The sequence below is a fragment of the Quercus robur genome, chromosome 2 (genome assembly GCF_932294415.1).
Source record: "Quercus robur chromosome 2, dhQueRobu3.1, whole genome shotgun sequence".
In the NCBI taxonomy this organism is placed as follows: domain Eukaryota; kingdom Viridiplantae; phylum Streptophyta; class Magnoliopsida; order Fagales; family Fagaceae; genus Quercus; species Quercus robur.
The window spans coordinates 37,488,570-37,500,078 of NC_065535.1; the positions used below are offsets into that span (position 1 = coordinate 37,488,570).

Here is an 11,509-nt window from a genome sequence, read left to right on the forward strand (position 1 = left end):
TTGGGTTAGTAATTTACAACTTAGTATGACTATTAATAAAAAGGTAACTAGAATTATTAACAAATAATTGATGGTATATATGCAGTGTGAATTATGACTGAAAATCAGTCAAGTGTAGCATCTGGCCCGGCTGTAAGATCCGAGGATCCAGCATGGGCTTATGGCCGTGCTGTGCCGGATGCAAGAAATAACACCCAGTGTAGTTTTTGTTGTAAAATGATAAGGGGAGGAGTGTCCACATGAGTTCGTTGAGGTGTCTACACAGGAATAGAATCCTCTTTTATATTCTGTCGAGAGTTCGGATTGCTCCACCTAAGTAGAACGAAAAAGAGGAATTGGAAATTCAAAGGGGGAGCCAACAAAAGCTTCGCTTCCGGTAGCTTGCTAACTCTCCTAGTTAGAAGAAGGCTCTTTGGCGAATTATTTAGATTTGGGTAGAGTCTCACTCAGTAAAGGGAGTTGTAGATTCGTAAGATCATGAGAAAGTCCCCTTTACTTGATATTATATTAGTAAAGCGCTAGCGCGCTACAACTAGCATAGTAGCCCGCATAAAAGGCTCGTTAAGCCCCTACTCCTAAGTTGGAGCAACAAGCAACGGATTGAGCGCATCTTTCCCCTTTCTATTAGTGGGGAGGAATTACTAGGCTCAAGTATCATTTAGCTGGGATTCCGGGTGATGTTGAAGCATGTAAAAAAGTATCTGAAGATGTAAAATGGCAAATGAAACAGTTGATTGAAGATTTAAAGAAAAGTAAATAGAAAAAAAGAAGAATGAATAAAGAAATTGCAAATCCCTATGATGTAGAGGAGGAGGAGGAGGATGATCATCATAATGATGAAGGTAATAATGATAATGAGAGAGGGGGTTCAAAGAGTCATTCATCAGTTAGTAATTATAACACCAAGGGGAAAGAAAAAGTTGGAGAAAAGTCAAACATTAAATCCTTTTTTGCTCCAAGAACAAAACCTAGTTCTCAACCATCCATAAGGTCTTCTTTGGCCTCAAAGCAAATGGTTGAGAAGGCAAGAATGAATTTTGCAAGATGGTGGTACCATGCTAATATACATTTCCATGCCGCTCACTCTGTGTATTATCAGGAAGCTTTAGATAGTGTAGCAGCTATTGGGCCTGGTTTTAAGGGACCTTCTTATCATGACTTGAGGGGGCCTTTATTACAAAAACATGTGGGTAAAATGAATGATTATCTCTTAGATGTGAAAAATGATTGGAAAGTTTATGGGTGTTCAATAATGTCAGATGGGTGGACAAATCAAAAGAGTGCTCCAATCATTAATTTTTTAGTGTATTGTCCTAGAGGTACCATGTTTCTTAAATCCCTTGATGTGTCAGGCCTAACAAAGGATGCAAATACATTGTTTAAGTTGTTTGATAAAGTTGTTCAAGAAGTTGGGCCTGAGCATGTTGTGCAGTTCATTACAGATAATGATTCTTCTTACAAGTCTGCAGGAAAGAAGCTAATGCAGAAATATGGGACATTCTGTTGGTCTCCTTGTGCAGTCCATTGCATTGATTTAATGTTGGAAAATTTTTCTGATAAAAGATATTTTCCTATTATTGATGAAACCATTCAAAAGGCTAAAAAGATTACCAAATTCATATACAACCATGGCAAGATTTTATCTTTGATGAGAAGCGACTTCACTAATAGTAGGGATTTGATTCGTCCAACCATCACAAGGTTTGCAACTGAGTTTTTAAGTCTTCAATGCTTGACTAAGTTCAAGAAAGAACTTAGGCAAATGTTTACTTGTGATCAATGGATCGAATCTCGACATGCTAGAGATGTCATGGGAAAGGAGGTGGCTGCAATTGTTTTGGAAGATAAAGAGTTTTGGTTACAATGTCAACAAATAGTGAAGATTAGTGAGCCTTTGGTTAGAGTACTACGTCTTGTAGATGGGGATGAAAAACATCAATGGGATACTTGTATGAGGCAATGGATAAAGCAAAGGAGAATATAAAAGCAAGGTTGAAGAATAAAATTTCTGCATATATACCATTTACTAGTGTCATTGATGCTAGATGGGATAAACAACTCCATAGTCCATTGCATGCAGCAGGTTGTTATCTCAACCCTGGAATCTTCTTTAGGCCTTCATTTAAGAAGCAAAAAGATGTTACAAAAGGCCTACTTAGTATCATTACAAGGCTGGTTTCTGATCCTGATGAGCAAGACATTCTTAGTTCTCAAATTGAATCATACAAAAAGTCTTTAGGTGACTTTGGAATGCCTATGGCAATCCGGCAACGTGAAAAACTAAGTCCAGGTATGCTATATGTATCTATACATACATATATATATATATATATATTTATATATATATATATATTTCATTTGAAAGTTTGTTATTTGCTTTGTACTAAATTAATAATTTCTTTTATTTTTGGAAGTTGCTTGGTGGGAGCAATTTGGAAATGACACTCCAGAATTACAAAAGTTTGCAATTCGAGTGCTAAGTTAGTGTTGTAGTGCAACTAGTTGTGAAAGAGCTTGGAGCACATTTGAGTTTGTCCATTCCAAGAGGAGAAATAGGCTTGAGCATAAACGTTTGAATGACTTGGTGTATGTTCGGTATAATCTATTGTTACGAGAAAGGTATGTTTTTAAATATATTCAATTTTTATTTTGAATGATTAGAAAATGTCACCAATGTATGTTATTGATTTTGGTAGGAACATTAGAAGGACAAAGGATTACTTGGATCCTATAAGCCTTGATAATATTGATTTAATGGAGGATTGGGTAGCTGAGGAATCTGAATTTCTGTTACTAACTCAGGAAGATGTGAATTGGGATAGCATTGAAGAACCATTAGCAACAGTGACTTTGGAAGATGATAATGATGATGATGATGATGTTGTTGTTCTTGATGAGGAAGATGGTGAAAATGATGTTGTGTTGACAAATGCTAATACTCATGTATATTATGGTCCTGATATAAATCCTTTTGAAGGATGGGAGTAGATCCTATGTAATTTGTGTTAATTATTTGTTTTCTTTGTGTGTAATGAACAATTTTATATTGTGTTTTTTTTTTTTTTTAGTTGATGTTAAAGTTTAAAACTATGAATTATTTGTTCTTAATTGAAGTAAGGTTTTATGGTAAACATGAATTTTTGAGGTATTGTTTTATGGTAAATAGAGATTTTGTGTGTGTATGTGTGTGTGTGTGTGTATATATATTAAATATATAAAATAGCGGTAATCCCGAAACGGTACACCGATATTGACCGGTATCCGAAATATATCGTACCGGTGGCCAAACCGGTACGGTATTGACATCCTTGATTAAAATTGAGGTTGTTATGTGCTTCATTTTCATTTTAGGTTTAAAAAGTTTTAGCCATCATGAATACTTTGATGATTGCAAAAAGATACATGTTTGAGGAGAAACCACACAAACATATATCTACTTCAAATAAATTAAGTATGCCAACATTTACTTCATTGAGCTAAAGTTACTAAATGGCCAAAAACAATTTTAAAAAACATTTCTTAAAAATATGAAAATGCATGTAGTCTAATCTTTTTACATTGTAACTAATACTTTTAATTTGTAGTTTTGAAGTTTTTGTGCTCAAGATTGATTTTGGCAGGAAGAACCATCAAGGGCAGCTTGGTAGTGTCATATCTTGAGATATGTAAGTTGTTTTATTAGAGAGAATTTATTCAACAAGCGCTTATGTTATTGAAAGTTTGCAACATATTCTAATAGATTAAAAATATAATTAGTGTAATCAGTTAAATTAGTATCTATTGATTTGTCATTCCATGAATGTGAGAATGTATTAAGCCATATTCAAAAATGTTTTTATTAATTTTTATTTTTTACTATTGATTTGAATTATGATATTAGCTTACTCATATTTAGTTTCTTCGGCAACAATTGATACACATGCAATCAAGAGTATAACAAAAATTATGCTCTTCCTATTGAATTCCAAACAATAGGCTGATGTTTTATATTAGCCAATCAACTTAAATATTTAATATACCTTTATTACTTTAAGGTTATGTTTGGATTGGGCTGAAAACCCACGTCTGTGTCTGCGTTTTTCCTTTTTCCTTTTTTTTTTTTTTTCGCGCGTTTGTGAGACTTGCGGCTACTGTTCAATGAACAGTAGCTGCAAAGTTTGACTTTTCTCACTTTTACAGCCAATTAGTGCACATCGTGTACTATTCACGGACCCACAAATTTCACTTTTCAGCAACTTTTTCATTAAAAATGGGTCCTACTGTACTATTTACACATTTAAAAATTATTTTGCTACAATGTTTTTCAGTTTTCAGTTTCAGTTTTTAGTATTCAGCTATATCCAAATGAACCCTAAATGCTTTAGATAGAGTCAATGATAACTTTTCTATTTACTTTTTTCTGCATAAGAACAAAGTTCAATGTAAATTTGCAAGAGTTAGATTCAATGGATTGAGTAATATAATTATTTGTCTCTACACATTTGACCAGTTAAGCATAAATATCAACCTACTTAACCATTGTCCTTCAAGAACTAAATTCAATGTAGAATTGTAAGAGTTAGATTCAATGGATTAGGTAATATAATTATTTACCTCTACACATTTGTCCAATCAAATATAAATAGCAACCTCCTTAAGAGTTGTCCTTCAAAATAAACTTTGAAGGAGCTATTTTTAAAGAATAAAGCAAAAAATAGTAGTTTTGATTTATGATGATAATAAGTTGCTCATTGCAGCATTGAGTTGCAAAGGGAGAGAAATTTGGACTTAGATGCTTCAATCTAAGGAGGAAGATAATTCTTGGTTGGGAGCAATGGTAGATGGAGCTAGTAGAGATTTTTCCATGGTAGAGGTAGCAATATTAATAATAAGTATTATGCATGGTCATAAAGATAATTTCATATAAAAAAAATATTTTTTTATAAAATATTTTTAAAATAAATTTATACGGTACCCTTGCATTACACGGGACATCAACTATATATAAATATATATATATATATATATATTTATTTATATTTATATATATAAAAGCAAATCAATATTAGCAAATCAATCAATATATATATATATATATATATAAAAGCAAAGACCTCATGCAGGAGTGTATGAGGTCTTGCCAAGTGACGCTCTAACTTTGCATTTAGCCCTTTTTTACCTCTTTCATTAAGTTATTCTATATTAATATGTGCTGTGATGGTCCCAAGCATTTTCACTTTTCTATTAAAAAGTGAAAATACACAATTTGATCGATTCACCAATATTTCATACTTTTTTTCTTTCTTTTTTGATGAAGTTTCATACTTTTCTCACAACCCATAATTTTGAGAAAAGTTTGTGTTCTAGAAATTTTCTTAGCACAATCCTTCAGACGGTCCCATTATTTTTTCAAAGAAGACCTTTCTTTTGATGAAATTGTTTAATACAATCCTTCTATGTACAACTCTCTCTTCTTCCCTTTCCCTTCCCTTACTTTTTCCTCCCTTCTTTCCTTTTCATCTCCCTTACAACCAAACAGGATATTAGTTTCCAAATTCATCTAATAAAAAAAAAGTGTTTTGAGGATATTAATAAAAAGTGTTTGAATTTGGTAAGAATGGGGTGTAAAATTCATGTTTTACATTATCCAATAAGAGATGTTACATCAGTTTCTTACTTAAAACTCAATATATCATACCACAATTAATTACATCTTAATAAACTCCCAATTTGGTTGAATTTTCAGATGAGCATTATAATTGATTGAGTGTGGTTATTCTTATTATTTAATACGTGATAGGATGATGTGGCATGTTGGAATTGGAAAGTGTAAAACTTAGGTTTTAAACCACGTCTTTATAGAATTTAATCTATAATAAAAATATGTAAAAAACATGTTTAATTACTGTTTTAGTCTTTAACACTTGTACTATGTATCAAAATGGTTTTTAACATCTTAATCGTGTCAATTTTGTTTCTAAACTTTTGGTATTATGTCAAACTAATCCTTATTATTAAGCCGTACATGAAAAGAATTGATATATCTAACATTAATATCAAAACAATATTTTTATGCCATCTAAGCTATCCTTTGAATTATCATGTGTCCTTAATTAGAAAATAAAATAAAATATTTGAAAATATATTAATTGCATCTCCTTAAGTAAATGAGATGTCATTTTTTTAGCAGAAATTGAAAATTTCTTTTCTTTTCTTTTCCTTTGCTTTCTCGGCAACCAAATGGGGTCTAAATCTTGACTTTTAGTTAAAGTGCTCATGAACATCATATAAAAAACATACTATTTACCCAATTTTAAAATGAAAATTAAAAAAAAAAAAAAAAAAGAAGCCAAATGTCAATTTTTTACATTATCATTTTTTTAAGAAGTTAAAGTTATTACCAATTATATTATAAAAATCTTGTAAACATGGTAATGAATATAATTAGTGTCATGTCAACAAGGTAAGAAATCAATTTCCTAATTATTTTTCTATTTTGTGTTTAAAAATTGATACATTCATTTAATAAAAGTAGCATGTAACTCTGTGCATATGGACATGTACATTTAAATACAATCAAAATTATATATATGATTTAGAATCTAATTAGATCTAGACTCTTCGATTTTTGTATGAAATAATTTACTTGCTACAAAAATTAAAATATTAGATGGGATACATGGCATAAAATTGAACTCCAATTAAAATTCAATTTAGAATCTAATTGAATTTAGACTCTTTGATTTTTGCACCTAATAATTCACTTGACACACAAATTTAAAAATTAGATGAGACACACGGCACAAAATTAAACTCCAACTTAGAATTTAATTAAATTTTCTCTCAATTTTGGCTATATGTGTGTGTGTGTGTAGCAACCTACCATCAGTCTATTTAAAATTACTTGTTGTTCATGAAATCATAATCCCATATTATTTAAAATTACATGTTGTTCATGAAATCACAATCCCATATATGGCCCTTTTTTAGGAGTAACTATCTTATAAAAAAAAAAAGTTAGTATATTGCAATGTATTTGGAATGGTGAGTCTATTGGTATTTGGAATCAATTTTTTTTTTTTTAACCTTAAATTGGACACCTAACACAAAATTAAACAACAATTGGAATCTAATTGGATTTTCTATCAATTTTGGTTTTAATTATATATATAGACTGGTTATTGGCCCATGCATTGCACGATTTTTTTTGGTAAATATTATGACTGGAGAACATTTTTTTGGGAAAAAAAATTTCTTTTATTTTTATGTAGTGATTTAAAAAAATATAATGAAGGGTTTTATGATAAATTTTGTTAACTTTATGAAATACATTTATATAAAATAAAACTCATAAATGCATAAGATATACGTAAAGGTATAATTCATGACTTCGCATGAAAGTTATTGTATTTTTTTAATTTCTATTAGCTAGATCACATTTCTTAAATAAATTGAACAACCATTTCATCACCCCATTATACACGTAATGATTGGAATCTTGTAAGTTAGTACATGATTGCTTGATAAACAATATTGAGTAAAAATTATTTTAATTCTATTTTAAAAAAAATTGTGAAATTTTCATTTTCTTGTCCATTTTTTTAATCTAATAGATTTAATCAATTGAGTAAACAACTTATTAAGTATTGCAAAAGATACAAATATGAACATCAACATGAGCATGATCATGAAGGGAGATTTCTATTCATTTTCTTGAAGAAAAAATTTACTTACAGAAAATTCCAAACTTTATTAGGTAAAGAAGAATCAAATTTATAGATAGCAAAATCAATAAACCAAAAAAATTTAGGAGCCTAAGAGGAGCCATTACTCATTTGAAACAATCCAAAATACTCAAGGACTAAAAAAAAATCCACTCCACACTTCCATTGCAACTGCTTTAGCTCAAGGAGAACAATATATATCTCTATATCTTTTTATTTTATTTTATTTAGAAATAATTATAACATACTGCTAACCCACAACTTGAACCTTTTTTCCCTAACTCCCGCAATTTGAACATTTTCTCCCTTAAACCCCAGACACTTTGTGTATGGGGAGGTTCCAATTTAGCTACATGGCCCTCGACATATATATATATATATATCTCATTTAATAAATATAAAACTTCTTTTAAAAAAAAATTAATATGTTTATCATAATTAAGGGAAATCCTAATGGATACTTCAGTAGAGCATATGTGAAAAAGGCATATACATACCACAAATGGTAAAGGAGAAAGAAAAAGTTGCTAATCCCTTTTAATATGATTAATTGCCTTGCCTTAATCAGTCACCCAAACAACATACCGCTTATTCATACCACAACCACAAATGACAATGCAGCATTAGCCATTTGTAATTGCTAATCTGAAAGTACAAATTTCTTTAATAGCTCTACCTTCATTTCTTTTGGCTAATATGTCTTTACTGAATCAAAATCAGACCACAAAAATCATATAAAAATCACCAAATTAGAGTTTAAAATTATAATTAAAATTTTAAAAGAAATCTAGGCACATTTGCACAAAAATTCCATGTAACTAAGTCACATTTAGGAATATTGGACCCTTTTTCCTTTGTATAAATAGGGGGGTCTCAATGGGATGAGGGGGCTAACAATTTTCTCTCCAAAACATTTATTATAGGAACACAAAAGTTTTCCATTGTAGACTTTTCACAATTAAAGAATATGACTTGCCAACTAATTAAACTAGAGTTTTTAGTACCTACAACAATTTCACAACATCAAGAACAAACCCTAGTGTATACAATGTCAAATTCCATAGTCTCCTGTTACATCAAATGAGTGTTTAATTTTTCTCGCAAAGTATTGAATAGTAAAGCTTCTGGGCCATAGTCTCAATTACAACTCTCAATCATGTTGGACTTGGATGACACCTATTAACAACGTATCATTATGAGATGCAGAAAAGATTTGGAGTGTACACAACGTTTAGTGTGGATGGGAAGAAATTTCATCCTATTCCAATTGCTTAGGTTAGTAAGGGACCTATTCTAATTTAATGATCTTGAAATTTTGTATATAAGTAATAATTAAGCTAAGGCCAACCAAAATGATCTTGAAAATTGATGTCTAGACAAATCAAGCTAAGGCCAACCAAAATGAACAATATTCTTAATTTCTTATATCTATTTGTTCCATGTACAAGACTTATAGTCAATGCTTGACATATAAAAGTTGAACATCTTATCTAAAGTCCATCCTCTGAAAGCTTGAGAAAAAATTCATTTAAACCAATGCAATATATAACTTATAAAGGAATCAAAGAAAAATTGTCAAAAATAATGAAAATTTAATCTATGCTTAAATTCTTATAAGGATGAACACAATAGCAATATCCTTTATAAAAAAAATAAGGATAAAAAAATCTATACTTATTTTGTACGTATGATAAAGTCCTATCACAAAGTTTTTTGAGACTCATGTTGATTAGTGATTAGAAGTTATAAAGGAATAATCATCAATATATATATATACATAAGTAGAGATCTCATGTGGGAGTGCGTGAGGTCTTGCCAAATGACGCTCTAATTTTGCATTTAGCATTTTTTTTCCTCTTTCATTAAGTTTTTTTTACTGTTACCCAAAAGTTTACATTAACTTATTTTACTGTTATCTCATTAGTCTCTCATTAATTGCTTAAGCTTACATCACACATTTCTCTCTTGTTTATGTCTTTTAGCATACCCACCATTTTAATATTTTAAAAAAAGAAAAAAATAATAATTAAGGACTAATAGTAATAATTAACCAGATAAGGCCTTGGAGAGAGATAGAGAGAGATAGAGAAACATAAAAATGTTGTGGATTGTTAAATAAAACGCATTGTTTCACTACAAAATCAAAACGCATTGTTTCACTATAAAAGACCTGAGACTGACAAAACATTTGAAAGAGAGAGAAAGAGAAATTTGAGGGGATGTCGCCTCTGTCATATTAGCCCCCCACCACCATTAAGACGCTGAAACCCCTACGGGTATTTTTCTTTTTCTTTTTAAATTAGGGGATTAAATATGATTTAGGTTTGGGTAATTTGGTTGGATAGTTTTTGTTTTGGGTATATAAGTAGAGAGAGTATTTGGTACGCAATGTAAAGCCATATTCTACCATAGTTTTAAATCATCTATAAGACACGTGCATACACACTTGCCTACACGATGTTTTAATGCCGCACTATCAATGAGTGGAAGACAGTGAGAGAGTTGGACATACTTTTATTTCATAGTATTAAATATGTGAACACAACACACATTTATTGATTTTCACGGTCCTGTTACTCTTTTGCATTTATTTTTTGTTTCATGATTTAAAAAAAATTAATCTTACCTTTTTTTTTTAGGGTGAAAAATTAATCTTACCTTGAGAAGGTTATAAATATGCAGTAAAACAATGGTTATAAATTGCACACACACAACCATTATAATTATTCAATTCAAGGAATGAGCAAAAAAAAAATTTTTGGAGGAATATTGTATAATAAAAGTTGTTACAAAATGTCTCTCTCTCAAAGACCTCATGCGAGAGTGCATGAGGTCCTGCCAAGTGGCACTCTAATTTTGCATTTAACCTTTTTTTACCTCTTTCATTATTTTTTTTATTGTTACCCAAAAGTTCACATTATCTTATTTTATTGTTATCTCATTAATATCTCCTTAATTGCCTAAGCTTATACCACACCTTTCACTATTCTTCATGTCTTTTAGCATATCCACTGTTTTAGGTTTGTTTGTTTGTTTGTTTTTTTATTTTTATTTTTTATTTTTTTTATTATTATTTTAAAGTAAGAGCTAATAGTAATAACTAACGAGATAAGACTCTAGAGACAGATAGAGAGACACAAAAATGTTGTGGATTGTTAAATAAAAGACACTATTTCACTATATATTACCAAAATAAAAGACCTGAGAATAACAAAACATTTGAAAGAGAGATAAAGAGAAATCTATGGGGTCACTACCTCCATTATGCTGACCTCCCACCACCATCAAGAAACCGAAACCCCTACGGGTAATCTTTTTTTCTTTTTAAATTAGGTGCTTAAGGCTGTGTTTGTTTTGGGTGAAAATCACTTCCAGAAATGCTTTTTCGTAAATGCGGGTGTTTGGTTGGTCCGGAAAATAGAATTTTCCGGAAATCAATTTCAGTTGACTGTAAAAAATACCCTTTGACCACGGAAATTCATTTCCGTTCCTATTTTCACTTCAAATGAATTCCGGACTGAGAGAGAGCGAGAGGAAGAAGAGGGCGAACCCCGAGCTCCAGTCCAATCCGACGATCGCCGGCGAAGCCCGAGCTCCAATCTGACAATCACACGCACCGGTCGCACCGGTCTTGTCGATTGCAGCACTGTGCCAATCGCATCGCGTCGCTCGATCTCGCAAGCTCCAGTCCGACGATCGCATGCACCAGATTGCACCGGTCTCGTCAATCGTAGCACTGCGCCGATCACACTGCGTCGCTCGATCTCACCTTCGATCTCACCTCCGCGCGATCTCGCCTTCGACCC

The 11,509-nt window shown here is 31.2% G+C and overlaps 1 protein-coding gene across 1 annotated transcript; it reads left to right on the top strand.

The window, feature by feature from the left end:
* Positions 1 to 772: 772 nt before the first annotated feature.
* Positions 773 to 2,988, top strand: LOC126698530 (uncharacterized). Its single transcript, XM_050395830.1, has 4 exons — positions 773 to 1,956; positions 2,046 to 2,290; positions 2,415 to 2,473; positions 2,662 to 2,988. Exons 1-4 carry the CDS (start codon positions 773 to 775, stop codon positions 2,986 to 2,988), a joined length of 1,815 nt encoding a protein of 604 aa, XP_050251787.1.
* The last annotated feature ends 8,521 nt before the right edge of the window (positions 2,989 to 11,509 follow it).